The 17,876-nt window shown below is 52.6% G+C and overlaps 7 protein-coding genes across 7 annotated transcripts; 3 read left to right on the forward strand and 4 right to left on the reverse strand.

Annotated features, from left to right (window-relative positions):
- Nucleotides 1-477: 477 nt before the first annotated feature.
- Nucleotides 478-2,709, reverse strand: BO82DRAFT_287698 (uncharacterized protein; the record flags this gene model as incomplete). The annotated part of the gene is made up of 2 exons (XM_025631591.1): nucleotides 478-2,279; nucleotides 2,436-2,709. 2 exons carry the CDS (start codon nucleotides 2,707-2,709, stop codon nucleotides 478-480), a joined length of 2,076 nt encoding a protein of 691 aa, XP_025490148.1.
- A 319-nt stretch (nucleotides 2,710-3,028) lies between these two features.
- Nucleotides 3,029-4,628, forward strand: BO82DRAFT_366385 (uncharacterized protein; the record flags this gene model as incomplete). Its single annotated transcript, XM_025637037.1, has 9 exons — nucleotides 3,029-3,068; nucleotides 3,130-3,250; nucleotides 3,325-3,338; nucleotides 3,480-3,643; nucleotides 3,713-3,735; nucleotides 3,901-3,925; nucleotides 3,981-3,985; nucleotides 4,350-4,480; nucleotides 4,600-4,628. 9 exons carry the CDS (start codon nucleotides 3,029-3,031, stop codon nucleotides 4,626-4,628), a joined length of 552 nt encoding a protein of 183 aa, XP_025490149.1.
- A 211-nt stretch (nucleotides 4,629-4,839) lies between these two features.
- Nucleotides 4,840-5,719, reverse strand: BO82DRAFT_355945 (carboxymuconolactone decarboxylase family protein). Its single transcript, XM_025635589.1, has one exon. The coding sequence runs from the start codon at nucleotides 5,584-5,586 to the stop codon at nucleotides 5,017-5,019; it is 570 nt and encodes a 189-aa protein (XP_025490150.1). The 5' UTR covers nucleotides 5,587-5,719; the 3' UTR covers nucleotides 4,840-5,016.
- Nucleotides 5,720-7,086: 1,367 nt separating this feature from the next.
- BO82DRAFT_339292 (DUF5427 domain-containing protein MTC1) lies at nucleotides 7,087-9,041 on the forward strand. Its single transcript, XM_025633472.1, has 2 exons — nucleotides 7,087-7,730; nucleotides 7,788-9,041. The coding sequence occupies exons 1-2, from the start codon at nucleotides 7,160-7,162 to the stop codon at nucleotides 8,768-8,770; spliced, it is 1,554 nt and encodes a 517-aa protein (XP_025490151.1). The 5' UTR covers nucleotides 7,087-7,159; the 3' UTR covers nucleotides 8,771-9,041.
- A 231-nt stretch (nucleotides 9,042-9,272) lies between these two features.
- Nucleotides 9,273-10,653, reverse strand: BO82DRAFT_384772 (5'/3'-nucleotidase SurE). The gene is made up of 3 exons (XM_025638126.1): nucleotides 10,518-10,653; nucleotides 9,527-10,437; nucleotides 9,273-9,410 (listed from the first exon to the last, which is right to left on the reverse strand). Exons 1-3 carry the CDS (start codon nucleotides 10,527-10,529, stop codon nucleotides 9,344-9,346), a joined length of 990 nt encoding a protein of 329 aa, XP_025490152.1. The 5' UTR covers nucleotides 10,530-10,653; the 3' UTR covers nucleotides 9,273-9,343.
- A 2,451-nt stretch (nucleotides 10,654-13,104) lies between these two features.
- On the forward strand, nucleotides 13,105-16,167 carry BO82DRAFT_355952 (uncharacterized protein). The gene is made up of 5 exons (XM_025635590.1): nucleotides 13,105-13,546; nucleotides 13,615-14,755; nucleotides 14,814-14,922; nucleotides 14,975-15,300; nucleotides 15,351-16,167. Exons 1-5 carry the CDS (start codon nucleotides 13,287-13,289, stop codon nucleotides 15,945-15,947), a joined length of 2,433 nt encoding a protein of 810 aa, XP_025490153.1. The 5' UTR covers nucleotides 13,105-13,286; the 3' UTR covers nucleotides 15,948-16,167.
- Nucleotides 16,168-16,186: 19 nt separating this feature from the next.
- Nucleotides 16,187-17,058, reverse strand: BO82DRAFT_121948 (DUF2462 domain-containing protein). The gene is made up of 2 exons (XM_025629891.1): nucleotides 16,908-17,058; nucleotides 16,187-16,744 (listed from the first exon to the last, which is right to left on the reverse strand). Exons 1-2 carry the CDS (start codon nucleotides 16,961-16,963, stop codon nucleotides 16,426-16,428), a joined length of 375 nt encoding a protein of 124 aa, XP_025490154.1. The 5' UTR covers nucleotides 16,964-17,058; the 3' UTR covers nucleotides 16,187-16,425.
- Between the last annotated feature and the right edge of the window lie 818 nt (nucleotides 17,059-17,876).

Below are 17,876 nucleotides of genomic sequence, written 5' to 3' on the forward strand. Positions count from 1 at the left end.
TGTCTCAGATCTACTCGAGACTTTGCATGTGAGAACCACAATGTTTCGCAAGTCACACTCCATTACAAAACAACAGCACAAACGATTAAGCAATGGTTGTTAGAGTCAAGTCAGTGTTGCTCGACGATCAATATATTACATCTAATAGCTTTTCATGCTCCGAGCCAACAATCCTCCACTCAACGATGTACAGTACATACCCACGGAGCCTCGACATCTTAAATCGATACACCACAACAGACCTGTTGAACCAATCCAGAATCCCACAATGATACAGTAGAATCAAGCCCCGGCGCCAATCGCTAGCAAGACACAAATAGAAGGGACAAAACAGACAAGCACTGAGACGCGAGTCTCCTGGCTGTCTCACAAGGATGGTAGTACATATGCACAACAATCACTGTAGTGTACAGAGTGCATCCAACTTTTTCCTAGGGACTGCGCAATACATTTCTTAATGATAAAGTCAACCAAAATTTAGGCAGGACGTGGGTGACCTGGTGGCGGTGGTAGCGTGGGTGCGTAAGGACTATAATACTCCGGATAAGGTGTGCGGTAAGGTTGAGGTGCCGGCTGTTGGAATAGAGTGTGAGGTCCAGGGAAGGGGACTCCCCGGGTGTCAATGGGTGGGTAAGGATTCAGAGGAGGTCGCGGTGCAGGCAACGGCGCCAATTGAGGATGGGTCGCATGACTGGGGGCTAAGGTAGGAGGAGGTGCGGCAGGCTGAATGGGAGCTGGAGCCGGTGCAATTCCCTGCTCGATCCTCGGGCCTCCGTAGCCCGGACTGTCCATTTTCTTCTTTCGTGGACCGATTTTGGGGGGTTCGGTAGCCTTGCGGGCAGCTTCGGCCGCGCGATCCGCCTCAATTTGGGCTTTGGAACGTTTGGGATTGCGAACCCGACCCTCTTTATTGAATCGGGCCCAATGGTTGAGCATAGCTTCTGTCCGCTTTGGATTCTTCGAGTTGGCGATTTTCTGTCGTCGAGCAAGCTCCGCAGGGTCGATTGAGTCTTCCGGAGTGCTCCCGACTGGTGTGCCAGCCGGAGGTGCAGCTACTTGGTTACTGCTCGGCGCTGGCTCAATAGGCGGCAATTGAACTGTGCCGGGTCGGGTCTGCATTAATGCGGTGGTTGGCTTCTCGATGCGAATTGTCGTCGAGCGAGGAGAAGCCACTAGCGCTGGCGCTTGAGAGGGATCAGACGGGCCATTGATCGTGATGGTACGAATGCCACCTCGCCCGCGCCCACGGCCGCTACCACGGCCGCGCGTGGCGAACCGGATGGGCGGAGCGGATGTGGAATCGGATTGATCATCGAAATCCGTGCCTTGGCGACGGGTGCGTGTGCGCCGTTGACGTATATTCTCCTCTGGTTCCACCGGAGCGGGTGAGTCTGTAGCGGCCTCGTCGGAGACCGACGACGCCTTTTCTCTGTTGGCTGCCTCCAATTCCGCGGCCTTTCGCTTGCGGGTAGCCTTGCCGACAAAGTCCTCCCGAGGCGGGTTTTGAAATTTAGGGACGTGCTCGACGCCGAATTTCATGATAGTAGGCCAGCCATCTGGGTTGGGATGATTGGGGCCGAGCTTGGCGGTCATCTTGCGATACTGGGCCGGAGTAGGTTTGAAGCCGCCCTGAGTGAACGGATTCTGGCAGCCAACCTTATCTTCCTTCGGCTCATGCTTGTATCCGTAGAGCATAGACTCCTTCTTATCCTCAAAGACTTGCGGCCTCAGCAACTTCCTGGGATCGCTAATCGGTTTAGCGTTGTGTCGGGTGGCGTGCTTGTTCAACTTTTCGATGGCCAGATACTCATCTTGCCATACCTTGAGAGCGAAAGCGACGTTCTCAGTGATAGCATAGAGTTCCTCGTATGAACGATGCTCAGGGTCTCGAAGCTGACTCAAAAATTCCTCGAGAGGCGTGATCTCAAGGAATTCTCCTGGAGAGACCTTCGATTTCTTGTAAGGTTCTGGTCGGTCTTGCAGCTCATCGGGTGCTTCGCGCTTTCGTGGGCGCTTCGACTCCTTGGACAATGTAGTCCAGGAGTGTTCTAGATCGGCAGTCTTTTCATCATGGTCACTGCAGAATTGGTGGACATCGTGAATATTCCAGAGGTTATGAAGGCGTTGATCCAATGTCACAGGATCTTGAGCGCGCGAAAACTCATGCAACTGGCTCGACAGCACATCGGGCTCGTGAGCATCTGGCTCTTCGCCATCCGCATCCTCTGGAAGCTTGTAGGTTTCATCGTCGACTTCAGTTGTATCGGCCACGCCATTTTCTAGAGTATCGTTCACGCGGTTGTCCTCATCATCTTCAACTTCGAGAAGGTCACTGGCGTCAATTTCTGCATTCTCGTCGACGCTTTCATCTTCCATTTGCTCCTCCTCGTCGTCGTCAAGCTGAGACTGGTCATCGCCGCTTTCCGCAACGAAACGCGTCTTGGGTGCAGTAATGTGCGGATGCGCAGTGGCAATGTGGCCTTTCATAACATTATTCTGAGAATCAGAGCCTTTACTATACTCGAGGAGTTTTCCGCACAAAGTGCATTTGGTCCATTGAGTTACTGGGGAGGGGGATGGAGAGGCCTGGGTTGAGGTAGAACGAGCATTGAGTGGCTCGGAGAATTGTCGGCGCAGAGGGGAGTCCTGGCTGGCCATGTCCGAAGTATGGCTGTCCATTTCAAAGTCGCTTTGAGCGACAGAATCCATGGCAACACCAGCAGAGACTATCAAGAAGAGGACTCGGGAAGGAATTCAATAGAGAAACAAACTTTCTCGACGAAGGGGACACGCAAATCACCCTTCTCGATGCCCAAGACTGGGGATCTGGAGGCGCGTTAGTGAAAGGAGCTTGGGGGTTGAAAAAGTTCGCTTGTAGTGCCAAGCCGCCAGAAGTAACTGCAGCGCAAGCTTCTACACCAGATGTCCCGAGGGGCAAGGGTGAGAAAGGCGAGGCCCCAAAACACAATCACGGATTAGGAGGCAGTAGCACCGGTATAAGCATTGGGCAGCCTTCTCGCGATCCAGAATGGATCCAGCATTGACAGAAACGTGGCAGGCAGGCTGGTGTAGGCACAAGGAGGCAAAAGTATGGCTCAAGCAGGTGATATGTAACATACCTTGTGAAAGCTGAAACGGAGCCAGTCTGTGTTGCAGAGCAGGAGATTGATAGTCGAGATGGGGAGCAGAAGAGAGTCTCGCTAATGAACTCGATGTATGACTGGGTAGAACAACGATGTGTTGGCTACAGGTAAGAGTAGAATGTGGGTGGTCGCGAAGGGTGAACAGGGATAGTAGAAACTTGTACTTCTGGAAATGGAAAAGTAGAAGTCGAGCGGGTAAGCAGGGAAAAGAAGGGAAAAAAAAAAAAAAAAGAAACGATGGCCTCAATCCCGGGCCAAACAGAGGTCACAGTGAGTAAATAAAGTCCAAAGACAGAGGTTGAGGTACGTGTGGAGGAGAATTGATACGAATAGTAGATAGCAAAGCAGAGCTTGATGAGGGTGACGCGAGTGGAGAGAAACTAGTCAGGTGTGTGGACACTGGTGGTAACAGTGGGAAGTATGAAGTCTGCCGGACTGGAAGTAGGCAGGTGGGCGAAAGGAAGAAGGGAGAAGAGGGTGAAAAAGAAAGGGAGTCGACGGTAAAATTAGGTGGGTAGAAGCAATAGCAGTAAATAGCAGTGGGAGAAAAATTCAATACATGATCCGAGGTTCAAAGCAAACAGGAGGAGAAGTAAGTAAGAGAAGATGTGTGGGATGTTGTAGTTTGTCGAAGATGAGTACTTTGGGGGGGGAAGGAAAAGAAAAAGCGACTAGAGTTTGTAGACTACTACAGCCAGCAAGTCAAGTCGCCTTCACTCACTGGAACTAACTAACTACCTAGTACTCCGTACTGTAGTAGAAACACACACCTGGGCTGCGAGGTAAGTAGTAAGTAATAGTAAGGTAAGTCTAACTAACCAAACTAAACTATTGTAGGTAAAGTGAGTCTGAAGGTAAACTAACTTCGTACCTCACCGTGACCGTACCTTACGCCAATTACCCTTTTTTTCTACCACTCTGGACCCACGCCGGCAGCGTATCTCTGACTCTGGATGTTCCGGAAAAAACCCATCTTCCGGTCCGATCCCTCATGCAGCCACTTCAATAGCCCTGGGAGCCAATGGCAGTCATTGTAGTTGTCTACTCTCCCGGTGGTTACCTGACGGTAACTGGTATTTCCCTCAATAAAACCAAAATTGCCCATGGCAAGACTACTACCGCGTCGGTCGTTGACTATCTGTTTCATCCCCCCATCTTTCATCTTGTTTTCCTAGTCTAGTGGGGTTGTGGACTGATATGCTGCAGTAGAAGAGTGCACCAGCTTACAATTGGATTGCAATACGTCTCATGGGAACTGTACAGTACGTTTTGCACTGTCTCTACCCGACAAGATGCTCAGCGTCTTCCGCGCTATCATCGGAATCGATGCTTGGTAAGTAAGTATCGTCACCCGAAGTACGTGACATCATCTTAGGTAGTCAATAGCAAGTAGGAGAATAGAACCCAGATCCAAGTAGTAGTGGAAGCTGGATTAGTATACTATGAGGGAAACCAGTCTTAACACCCTTGTCAACAATGGCCTGATTGACTGCGGAAATCCTGATGGTTTGGATCCGACTACCCCCTTGGCCTGTGGAATGTCCCGGAATGAATCCATGGTGAGCGCACTTTATACTACCTCCGATGAAAAGATGAAAAGAAGGGCGGGGAAAACTCGGACATGCTGTGGAGGTGTTATTATTATGCCTATACCTATGCTTTGTTGATGACACCTTTTGGCTCTGTGGGCCCGGTTTCCTCGCGATCGTTCTTCGCTAATCGACTATATTCACGTTGTGCGTTATCAAACATACTATACTCCGCAAAACAACAACACCGAACAAAGCTATCAATACATGTTCAATCCCCTCCCTGGCATTATGTCTGAAGACCCAGCTGCCGAAAACCGAAGATCTATAGAGATACGATCCAATTAAACATGCCAGCATTTAGCATGGTTCCGCTCTCCCACGTCCAATGCAACCAAAAAGCGGCTAACACCGTTGTAGGCCGCTACCGTCGCCGTAATTTCCACCACCTGCTTATCATCGAACCACTCCTTAACCTCCTGGAAGATCTCCTCCGGCACCTTGACCGTCTTGGTCATAGCGTCTGTATACTTCAGCACCGCGCTTTCCTCCCGACTGAGCACCCTTTCCTGTGCCTCTGGACAGATGCCTGGTTGCTGAATGAGTTCTAGCGCTTCGTCACTGAATCCTCCTGCCTTCAGCAACGGGGCGTGCTGCTCCCATTCGAACAATGCATCATTGAGGACAGCCACGCGACACATGATCAGCTCCCGGATGATAGTCGAGAGACTCGTTCTCGTGCGAAGGGCACCCATCAATGAATTCCAGCCATCCGTGACTGGAAACGAGTGCATCAGTGCCAAGTCTAGAGGTAGCAGAGTTCCAGGGGCACGTCGGGCTTGCGTTTGTGCGAGGATCTCAGCTTCCTCGGGATCGCTCGTCTGCGGAGGGTTCGCAACGTATGGAAGGCGCATGATGGATGCTCGGGCTATTATGGGGTCGACCTTCAAGGTGTGTCCTCTGCACATTGTCAGCTTCTTGATTGCCACCATCTACCTAGTGTAGGGGCTTGTTACCTGTAATTGATAGCGGGAAACTTGCGGCTAAACTGGCGATTACTTTCCGGGTGGCAAAGTCTAATTTGCGTGGTACAATGAATGCGCAAAACGAAGGATTCAAGAGAAGCTGGGAATCAATTTATCTTATACCATGCGTCCCTCTTTATCTGTAATCTATCTCTGTCCGCCGGCGGGTGGCCAGAAGGGTCCGCTAGGCGCCTAGGGAGCGAATAGTGCGCATTTTGCACTCGATCATGATCGACCGCATTTTACTACTCTTGTGTCCCGGTAAAGGGGCTGCTAATCTTGGGAATAGATCGAACATGATCTGAAAACTCAAATCGATTAAAGCATTGGTGAAAGCGACTTAGACTGGAGGGAATTCTCGGGCTACAGTCACCCTACTTTCATCAATGCGGCTGTCATTAAGATGGCTCTCAACCATAGCAAGCTTTCAGCAGTAGCATGTGAGGTTTTGTTATGGCTTGGTGGCTTGTGATGAGCTTTTCTGGAAAGAAAAAAATACTTGATTCCTTGTTGTCAAGAGATACAGATCAGATCCGGTGGACCATGGATTGTGAAGTCGACGAATCAACCTCGGGTACACTTCACTCATCTGTAAGGAGTTGTGTGGCTAGAGTATGATCTGACCGTGCCGGCGGGATCCCAGTCCGCTCAACCATCGTGTGATATCATATGTCAAGATCAAAGAATCTTGGAGAAATCTTTGACCGTCATTCCGCCTAACGAGGAAAAGGAAGCTGGGCCAGGCAGCCTGTAAGTCACGGCTCTATAATCCTGAACATGAACTCTCCGTGAGTGATGCACATGCACTTGTCCCGAGATATGTTGCAGAGTTGGGGGCAGGACTAGCAGTCTGATACTGAGTAAGTATATCTTCGTGGGATCGATCGATCTACAGGCGGTGTGAAGAGTGGATTGCGATCATGGCTAAGAAGACTGAGGACTTTTCCGAATAAACTTCGATGCGACAAGAGGCCAACTTGAGCTATTGACATTGCTCCTAGACCAAAGGTCTATAAAAAGATCATCAGAAGCATTTTCGTGCTCATATTGACCTCCACTTGCATAGAATAGTCTCCATTGGGATTGTTTGGCAAAAATAAACAAACACACATCCGTACGAAAGCATGACAAGGAGATGAAAAGTGGGCGCTCGTCTGAAGCAAAGCTCAATACTCAACGATCCCAAAGCAACGAGATATGATGATGCATGATGATGCGCAGTAACTAATCTATGTCACATGTATACCTTAACTTATAGTTCCACTCCGTACTAGCCCATACAAGCCTTTGTTGTCGAAGGCGGAAGGCGGCCACGCAGTTGAGCCTCTTGGCACAGGTCATCCCGTCTCCACCGCCCAAAACAACCAAGAGAGCTTCACTCCACCATCATCGCTTGTTGTCCTTCTTTACCCCCCCACCCATAGAAGTGATCTTTTAAAGTGCATCCGCATAAAACGCTACCATGCGTCCCAAGTCCTCGAAACCCACAAATGATGAGCTTCTAGCTCAATTTGACGATTTGACCGTGGAGTCAGCCGTCGACCAAGAACCGTCCAAAACTACCTCCAAACCCCCCGCTGCTGCAACGACGCAGTCGGAACAAGACATCTTCGCTGAGCTGGACAGCCTAACTGCTCAGCGCCCTAGCAGTGGTCCGGGTACCCCACGTGTATCGACCAACGAACCCCGTCCAGTTATCAAGTCACCCAAGCCCGCTCCAGTGGCTGCGACACCCGCAGCCGGTCGGACCAGCGAGGAGAAACCTGTCCCACGGAGATCGGGTGAAAGTGTGCGAGCCTCGGCCCCGGAAAACAAGAGTACCAATGTCAAACCCGAATCAGAGAAAGCCGTCACAACAGAGGCAGCTACATCTAGTGGCGGCGGCGGTGGTGGATGGTGGGGCGGAATTTTTGCGACTGCGTCGGCCGCCATGAAGCAGGCCGAGGCTGCTGTAAAAGAGATCCAGCAGAATGAGGAAGCGCAGAAATGGGCACAGCAGGTTAAGGGAAATGTCGGCGCACTGAGAGACTTAGGTATGGTCCTCTAGAAGACTGATTCAGATATGGACATGTATTGACTTCGGTTCCTAGGCGGCGAGCTTCGCAACATGGCCATCCCGACTTTCACATCCCTAATCCACACCATCGCTCCTCCGATCTCCTCCCATGAACGTCTCCAGATCCATATCACTCATGACATTTCCGGATATCCCAGCATCGACCCCCTGGTTTACGCAGTCTTTTCCCGCGTGATGGCCCAGGTAGAGGGCGGCGATCTCCTCGTCATCCAGCGAGGCCAGGAGTCAGCGCCCAAGCGCGGACTTGATATCGGCGGTCTTCAATTCTCGGGACCAGGATGGCATGATGGGCCCTGGTGGCGGACGGTCACTCCCGGTCACCCCCGTACGCTTGCGGCCATCCGCGGCTCCGTGGAAGCCACCAAGCTCGCCCGCGCAAGCGCCGAGGCTTATGCCACCGAGCTCTTTTCCGCCCGAGGTGGAGTGGAGGAGGCCGCGAAACAAGCCACTCAAGATCTCAGCGAAAGCAACCCCGTCCGCAGTAGCGATATCTTCCTAGCCATCCAAGCCATCAGCCAGCCCACAGCGGCGGATCTCTTCCAGGCAGGCCCCACGACCGAAAATGCGACCCCGCCAGGAGTCGTTGACGCCCCAGCCGAGACTGAGGACGAGGTGGTCTTTGCGCTGTATCTCCACGACCCCATCCACGGCATCGCCTTCCACACACTCTCTCAGGCTGTTCCTCAGAAATGGATCGACTGGCTCGAGGCGACGGCGGCTCCCACCGAAGACGCTGACAGCGAAGACGCCAACCTGCCTCAGACCGTCGTGCCTGCGGAGATCGCGGAGATCATCGAGGGCGGCGGCGTGGATCCCCGCGAATGGGCCGCTGAGTGGATCGAAGAGTCCCTTTCCCTGGCCGTCGGGGTTGTCGCGCAACGCTACGTCGCCCGACGCATGGGTGTCGGCGAGAGGGCTGCGGCTAAGGGCAAAATGCGTGCTGAGCAGGCCTCGGTTGTCGACAGCGGTGCAGGTGAGGTGGCGCGGGCGCTGTAGGTACCAGGGTAATGTCCGCCACGGTTCTTGGTTTCGTCTATTTTGTTCTTTCTGTTCCAGTTTCCTGAGCTCCTCATGATCCATATGATACTCCCGCAAATGATACTCCTGCCGACTGTTTGGGTTTTATTGTTCGTTCCTTGTCATAAGCCCCAGATGATATTACCATCCATCTTACTATTACGCGGTAGCCGGCGTACGTTATTCATCCCTTTATCTAATTAGCGCAATATCCGCATACTGAAGCAGAAATACAACCAAGAAGGTCTGCATAATTCTTATCATGATTGATATTCAGACAGAAATCTCTTCTTCCTTCCCGAGTCTATCTGTTCGGACAGATAATCAAAGCCATCAAATATATTCAAGGCGTTCCACTCCAAGATCGAGTCGAACATAGACGTTTTAAAAAAAAAAAAAACCAAAGAACCGTTGCGGGTATCTAATTGTTGCAAAAGCAAAGTGGACGTGATAATAAACCGATCCCGTCCATGCATGAAAGGTTGTCGTTTTGTTGTTGTTCCACCACTCCTTTCCCCTTCCCACCCTATCCAATTATGCATATTGATCGAATCATTCCAACTCCAAAGTTCCCTCCAAGCCAGGAACATGCCAGAAGTTCGCGCGAAGGGCGGTGACACTATGCGATAAGGAAAAAAAGACCTAGTTAGCCCAGTGGTCAAGGAACAATGGTAGGAGTCGCAGCGCTCGCGCTCGCCACTCGCGCCCCCCCCCACGGAGATCAAGCTTGCTTACCTGGTACACCCATTCAGCACGGTATGCGCATCCGTCCCTTCCTCACTGGCCTGCAGCGCCTTCTTCATATCCAACAGCTGCGCGCCCCATTTGAAGTCCCTTTGCTTGAGTGTCGTCGCGGGTTTGTGGTCATGCTGCTGCGCCGAAGAGACTCCGTTGACTTGTTGTTGTTGTGAGTTGTTGTCCGCCTCAGCGTAGAGATACCCCTTGGCCCAGTAGTAGGGAAGCGTGCGCGTCCACAGCACGGGCCGGGCCTCGACGTCCTCGCGCATGGGGACGTTGATGTTGTAGAGTTCGACGCGCTCGTCCCAGTGCGCAAGCAGGTGGTTGACGACGCGCACGGCCAGGCGGGCGGCGGCCGCGATGATCGCGGCCGGTTGCTCCTCCTTGCTGCCGAAGGAGATGGCGATGCCGCGCTTGCCGCAGGTGGCGGCCTCGAGGGCGCCGCCCACGGTGCCGGACGAGAGGTTGTAGATCGTCGAGGCGTTGCGGCCGTGGTTCGGGCCGGAGATGACCAGGTCAATCGGGGGTCGGTCGGGGAAGAGGTTGAAGAGGCCGAGTTGCACGCAGCTGGCGGGTGTGCCGTTCGTGATTACGACCCATTCGTCGTTGGGGGTGCCGCTGGTGGTTGTGCCATTGGGGGAGGAGGAGGAGGAGGAGGAGGAGGAGGAGTGGTCATTGGCCGCGGTGTGGGTGTAGGTCTCGTTCCAGGTGCCGTCGTTGTGGAAGGCTTGCGGCGGGACGTAGGTGGCTTTCAGCGAGGCTTCGATCAGATGTGCCTTGCCGATCCAGGAGCGGGAAGCGGCTGGGATGGCGACGGAGACGAGGTGGCCCGCTGCTTGGAGGGCGGAGACAAGCGGTTGGATGTATGGAGACAGGCGGCGCGAAGGAGGTCCGTCGTCGTTCACAACCTGTGGGAACGGGAAGGCAGATGGGTTTTAGTATGGGTCCTTTTCATGATCGTACAGAGGGAGAGAAGCATGAAGCATACCAGGATATGCATGTTGAGCGAGTGGATTGGTACAGCCTTGTACTTGGATGGTATGGTACTATCGTAGTCCAGTATAGGCAATAGGCAGCCCTGAGTCTCGACAAGTTCAGGCTAGACTCGGCTTGCTCGCTTTGGGTCGGTGGAAGTCGATGAAAAGGGTATAGTGCGAATAATAGGCGGAGTTTCGACTCATACGTAAGAATTGCTCGAATGTCTCCCCACTGGGCTGGATTCTTCCCCAGACAAAAGAAACAGCCTTGAACGAAGAAAGGCATCCTGCATTTATAGGGTCGATCTGAGACTGGGCAATATCCAGCCCCGGGGAGCCCAATTCCGTTCTTTCACCCTTCCAGACCCCATTTTACCCCGACCGGCGAAGAGAAACCGGGGAGAATTGCAACCGCATCTCGAATCTGGTCACGGTGAAGCTCTTGATGCTGCGGGGGGGACCGATGGAATGGGCAGGTTTCGGGACACTTGGTATTGTCGGTGTGACGAGCTCAGAACAGTCGAAGCTGCGGTGGTGGGGGTTGTGGCCAGCAGGAAAATAGGAAAATTACCATCCGAAACCAAACATTACCAACGGGAAGCCGAGGGTCCCGCCAAAAAGAGTCTGCGGTGAAGCTGGCAACACCGTTTGGAGTCGGCTTCGTGGGGAAACACATTCCGATCGGCCACGAATCGTTCGATTTTTAATGGTAAGAGAAAGGGATTTCTGGCAGAGAAACGCGGCAGTGATTTTGGGCGACCGGCTGAGCGAGTTCACACCGGCTCAATTGCACCCCAGTCTACGGTGTATATAACCGGGTGCAGTCCCGGTGGCAGAAAGAATAACCACTGGATGGTCTTATAAGTAGCCGCTGGAGTTCGCTGGAGCTGGGGTTTTACTATGTCCATATTCTTTGACAATTTCGGCTCCATACGCCATAATCCTCGGACAGCAGAATGGAAACTGACCGAGAAAATTGCAGAAGCCCGGCAGCAGTTCAACACAATCGTGAGGGTGCAAAGGGAAAACAGCTTCGACTCGGACATTATAGTTGAGGTGCATGCCTAGGGCATGACCAGGCCAGGCCAGGCCAGCAGCATTTACGTTCATGTTATCACCAACCCATGGAGCAGCTGGATATCTACAGACACATATCAGCCCGTCAACCTTGTATAGGATCTCGCCTATGCATCAAACACATGTACAGAAAGAACTATTGTCTCGTGCTGGGTAGCTGTGTGTGGTCTCAATTACTAAGATCTAGGTCCATTGTGCCGTCATCTACGGATCGGCCGGTCTCTTATCAAGAAAATTTTCTTCTTGTTGACGGTCAATGGTAGACCCTGATGGGGCCACCATGAATTTTGCAAGGACTGTTGCACAACAGGAGGGGCTTCTAGAATCGCTTCCAAGCGGTCCTTGATTTCTGATTGCTCGGTCTTGATGGTATTCTTAGTAGAAACGCCGTTCCGTCCGTTCCTTGCGGCGGGGCTACGATGGAGCCCAGCAAGCCTCAGAGTACGTTGTGCTCAGTAAGTTACCACCACGGCACTACCAACCACCTATCTATCTTCTGCCCTACCCTTTCATTCTTTGGATCCTTATGTCTTGAGAAGTTTAGGTAGAACCTTCAGGCGACTAGCCTCATCACGCCGCACGGAGGACATCAGCCCGTGCCGACCTTCCCAAGGTCGGTCCCATCCATACGCAGAATACTCCGTACCTGATGGAGTATTTCCACTGATTCTCTCGCGTAATCTCCATCGGTCATGTCAGGCTCGGAGTTCTCGGAGACACTATCAGATCGTATATCACATCACGCCAGGGTGAATTAGTGGTCGGTGGTCAGAAGGTGAGGTGCAGGAGTCTCCATCCTCATTCCTCAAGGTTGCAGCAGAGCGGGAACTGTACAATAATAGCCGACAGTAGAACAAAGAGTGGTTTCAGACACGGTTCAGATAATTTGGATGATCCACGGCAGCAGCAAAAACCCCTCTCCTGCCAAGAAGCCATCCGTGCAATGTGCACGCACACACAACACATTGTCAAATGTGTATGAGACTCTCCGTAAGTCTTGGTCTGTAGATACTCGTGAAAACCAGATATCAACAACAGACTCGTGTACATACATGCATGCATGCATGCATCTCGACCTTTTAGATCACTTTTGGATCACTATCACAGACTACCGGTCAACTAGGATCAGTCAGACCCAGAAATAGTTGATCTGCCAAGATTCATAGTCGAGCACCAGGCAGGAAACCTGCAAGCTGACTGGTCTGTGCGAAAGGAATTGTTGCGAACAAGACATCGACGTATGTGTGTACTACTGTGACTACTGTGTAGTGAGGCCGATCGCCGCAGCAAAATCTCTGGTGGGGACATTACAGTATTTCCATATTATTATTCAACTCAACTCACTCACTCCGACCCAAACCAAACCAAATCTAACCAAAACCAAACCAAACTAAACCAACCCAGACAGAGTCAGCCACGATCTCTCGGTTTGATTTTCCTGCTTGCGCCATCAGACCATCATCATCTTCTTCTCCTTTCTCCTCCTCCTCTCCCTCCTCTTTCTCTCATCATCATTATCACCGTCAACCCATCCCATTTCCCCTCCATCGTCCGTCCTCCGCTATCGCAAACCCAAGCCCACCCGCCTCGCCGAGTGTGCTTTTTCCCGCGCGACCCTCCGCCGGTTCCCAACAGTCTGGGAACGCGCTAAAGTTCTGGCCAGCTCGTCGAGGTCTTATTAAATCATCCCTCGCAGACCCTGTATGGACTGCGGGAGTACTGGCACCGCTGCGGGCATCGACCCCAAAATCCTCGATAACTGGCAAACTGACAACTTTCCAACTTCCGCGTACGAGCATCCGGGCTACGAACAACAACCGCTGGAGTGGGATACGAGCCAGGATTCCAGCCAGGGCGATGCCGATATCGTCGAGATAAATGGCCCTCATGGCTCCCTCTTGCGGGACCCGTCAACGGTCTCGATGGTCGGACAGCCGGACGACTATCAGGGCAGTGATTACAGGTGCGGTTTTCTCAGCTGTTCCCCTCTTCTGACCCCCTCCGCTGATGCGCGACCCGCCCCCCTTGCAGTAAACAACCAGGAACCTCCACCCCCGACAAATTCAGCATAGTAGATGGCACAATCTCCGGCACTGTCAGTGCGACTATCAGCCCTAGAACCCTGCCTTCCTCCGCCGATGACAACTTCCATCTGGATGAGTCATGGCCGCCTTTTCACCTGTTCAACGCTATTTCGGTTGGCATTCCCGGCGAAGCTGGTCTCCTCTATCCATACGCCAAGGAGCCGGTCGCTTCCACCAACACGGTCATTGTCGAAGATTCTGGAGACCTGCCTCAAGGACAAGGATTTTCAGATGTCGCCTCCGATCAGTTCGTGCCGTTTCAGCCGCTGCCGCCGGCGTTCTCCTTCCCCTCAGCGGAATACTGGTCTGAACAGCCCGCCGCCACTGCTGAAAACATTTCCCGCCAGACGCCGATGTCGCTCGCAATGGGCTCGCAGTCAGCGACTAAGGGCATGCGCAGCTATCACGGGCATGTACGGTCTCTGGATTCCCGCTGGCTAGATAGCTTGGAGGCTCAGTTACCAAGCAACATGACCTCCCCTGCGTCAATGACAATGCCGCAGGATCCCCCCTACTTCAAAGAAGAACCCAAAAATCAAGACGAATTTCAGTACAAGTCGGAGAGCTCGTCAGTGTCTGGCGATTTCTCCACCATGTACGACCCTTACTCGGCTACAACGGACGGCATCCCCGCTTTTGCCGACCGACAGTTAGATGATGAATGGAAGGATGAGCGAAACGATGGTTCACCTTCCGATGCCGCGCAACCCCTGCAAAACGCCACTGCTTTCATGGTCAGCGAGAACCCAGCGGAATCCTACTACGTTCCGGTCGATTCTCGGCCGAGAGCGGCGTCCGCCGCTCAGCGAGCGCCTGCACGGCCACAGGCTCTATCTATGCAGTCGGTCGCTACGGTTCGAAAGCGCAAGCAGCGCAACCTTAGCGTGAACCTGGATCAGGCACAATGCAAACCACTGCAGATTGTGCAAGAGGATGGCCAGGGCGGTTCGATTGCCTCCGCTGACTTCATTTCTCCGCCTCGTGGAGCGCGCCGTAAGGGGCCTCTGTCTATGGTCGGAAGGGCAAACGCTGGATTGCGAAGAAAGAATAAGGACACGTGTGTCCAGTGCCGATTGAACAAGCGCAAGGTTCGCATTTCACAAGTGAAACACCCTTCTGTGGTAAAATAGCTAATGCCGCAAACAGTGCGATGGGAATGCTCCCTGCGATGCGTGCCGCCCTACGCTGCATGAACAGCCTTGCGCTCGCGCCTGCTTTTCCAACATCGTTGAATATGGTGTTTGCAATTATATCTGTACGTGCCAAGATCTAGTTGCCGATTTGCGCAACCTGGCTAATCTTATCAGCTCAACGAGCGGTCAATCACCCCACCCTGGATGGCTCAAGGCGAGTGCGCATGGAGATTCCTTCCGAGTTCGATCTGAATGACTTGATTTCATTCCTCGGTGAACGCCAAGGCCGGTTCAACATCCGGGCCAGTCAGTCCTGGGGATCTCTTTATACCCTGGATTTGGCGGAGACCTATCGGTTTTTGCGTGGCTTGAGCGAGTACAATGGCAACTCGAAGTCGACCTTCCTTGAATTCGTTGACCGACGACTCGTCGAGTCGAAGGACAAGTCGAAGAATTGGCTCACGTGTGTGAAGGACTGTGACCCAATGGCCAATACTTATGTATGTCACTCCTACTAAAGTCCGAAGCCTTTTTTACTAATGTTCGACAGACTCTTCTCGCGAAATGGAACAACATGCCCAGCCGTGCGAGCTACAGCTTTGTTCCTCTTCAAGCGGGTGACGCCGAGAGACCAATGAACATTGACGACGCTGAAGATAGGCGAGAAATACTCATGGCGGCCCAGTTGTCGCGCATCATCTGCCGTATGCTGGAAGTTGAAGGATTCCGCAAACTGGAACGTGACTTCTACAACATCAAGTGGAAGCAGATCTCTCAGGATACGCACCTGCGATTCCTCAACGAACTCGGCCACATACTGCTGACCCTACGTTGGCGCATGTCCTGGTGGAAGCAACTCGGAGATGGTGGTCGCGAACCGGACCCCAGCAAACAGCACTACGTCGATCGGGTTCACCTACTGTGCAGGATTCTTTACGTTTACTACACTTGTGTGATGGCGAAGCTTCCTTCATGGTCGGCCTCGGAGGTGCCCAAGGGGACGTGGTCTACGTATGCCGACTCGGAGAACGCGGTTTGGGATGACTTCCCTAGCGACCCCACTGACGACGGCTTTGCTCGCTGGGTTGAGCACGGGCAAGAGCTGATCGAGCAGTCGGGGGCTCCGATCCGGATGTCGAAGATGTGAACGAGGCCCCGCATCCCACCCATTCCATACGGAGGCACAAGAAGCGCCGGATTGACTGATACTGACTGCACTTGAGATACCCTTTTGAAGCGTGTTTTGTCTTTTCTTCTCGAAGACGATGATGATTGATGATTGTTGATTTGTTTGGTACCTGGTCACACGTACTTTTTTTGTGGACATATGACTACTCTTCTCATATATAATTTTGATTTGCCTAGAGTTCAGGTGTCTCAACTTCCGTTCCCGTACCACCGAATTCGTAGAACAATCAAGCACCAAGGAAACCCAACAAATCTCAACCACTCAAGCAGCCAAAAGAACAAGGGTATCTAATTTCATTACTCGTATGTATCCTAATCCCCTCCAGAAACTTTAGTATGTATGTATCTTTCCTCGACTTGGCTCCCTTCTCTTCGACCCCTCATCCCCCTTCCTCACAAACAAAAAGCAAAAGCAAAAGCAACTCCCCCGCAGGTTCTTATTTCTTCCCCTTCGCCGCATCCGCCTTCTTATCCTTCTTCCCACCGGCCAACAACTCCAGGTGACCCGCCCGCTCCGCGAGATTCTTCTCCGTGCGCGCGGTCAACCCGGCCGTGAGTTTCTGTGTCGCCGGAGAAGGGTTAGTCGCGCCATGCTTTGTTTCTGGGACGGGGGGTGGGTTTGGGTCGGGGTCTTCGGTGACAGAGTCTAGCTCAGAGGGGCGACGACGAACCTTGGTCAATTTCTGCTGCTTGATGAGGGAGGCTTTCTTGGGGGCGATCTGGCGGGGTCCGCGTTTGGGGGCGAGAGCGGTGGGACTGTGTTTGTCTGTCGTTAGGGCTCTGGATGGCTTGGTGGGGGTGGTGTGCGATGGATTTTGCTTGAGAGGAGTTGGCTGGGAAGGGGGGGGGGGGGGGCAAGGGGAGTCTGGGGGTAGAAATGCCAAATGTGCTAGGGGAGAGAAGAGGAGGTAGTGTGTACCGTTTCGAGGTCGAGCCGCCCGAGGGCTTGGTTTTCTTGAGGGATCCTTGAACCATTGTTTCTTTTGGTGGGGAAGAGAGGTTACGAGGGTGGTTGGGTACACTGCCTGCAGCGATGGACTGAACGGAAAGAATTTGGAGGAGTTTGGAGGTGTTGTGATGTGATGGATGGATAGTGGTTGCTAGGTTGGGATGGGATGGGAAAAATTGCTTATCGGGGGAAAGGATCGGGCTTATCGGTCACGTGATGGGTTGGTTGTATACATTCTCTTGGGTTTCGGTGGGTTCTTGTGCTGTCGAGGGAGGGTTTGAGAGGGACTTGTATGTTGTTGCCCCGCGTAATGTGGGTTTTGTCAGGGATGATTCATTTGATTTGGATGGTGAGGACGTTGTGCATCGTTCGACAGGTTTAGGCTGGAAATTCCTGGGCAGCGGGCAATGCACATACATCCTCTTTCTCAAAGTCCGCATACACTCCACATCTATCGAAGCTTGTCAGCCACAGGAGGAGTTCTGACTACGTTGGTCACACCATCACGATAGACAAAACCCAGCTAGTGGGTTAAGCTTCGCTGGTCATGCGCTCGTGGTGAAGTCAGTGTGTATGATCCATGCCGGTAGTTGGTCGCAGGACAAGGGTCGGACACCAACCAAGTTACCCAGCCCGGATATCGCAGAAGTACAGAACGCAAAATGGGTGCTCTTCCAGGCCACGAAGGCGCTCACTCCCTGGCGTGCGCCCAGGAGACCTACAGTAGAACGAATAGATTTTTCTGTTGAGTGTCTCCCCAAATTCCAACAACAATACTAGACGACGGGATACGTATACCGACGACCGGAAGGTCCCGAGCCGCGATTGACTCAACCTCCGTGCAAGTGGAAATACTCTAAGTACTGTCGTGGTCTGGAATAGATCAATAGATTAATCGAGTACGTCGAAGTTGCCGCCCGCGCCCGTTGAGACTATGTA

The sequence above is a fragment of the Aspergillus uvarum genome, assembly GCF_003184745.1.
Source record: "Aspergillus uvarum CBS 121591 unplaced genomic scaffold BO82scaffold_41, whole genome shotgun sequence".
Classification (NCBI taxonomy): Eukaryota; Fungi; Ascomycota; class Eurotiomycetes; order Eurotiales; family Aspergillaceae; genus Aspergillus; species Aspergillus uvarum.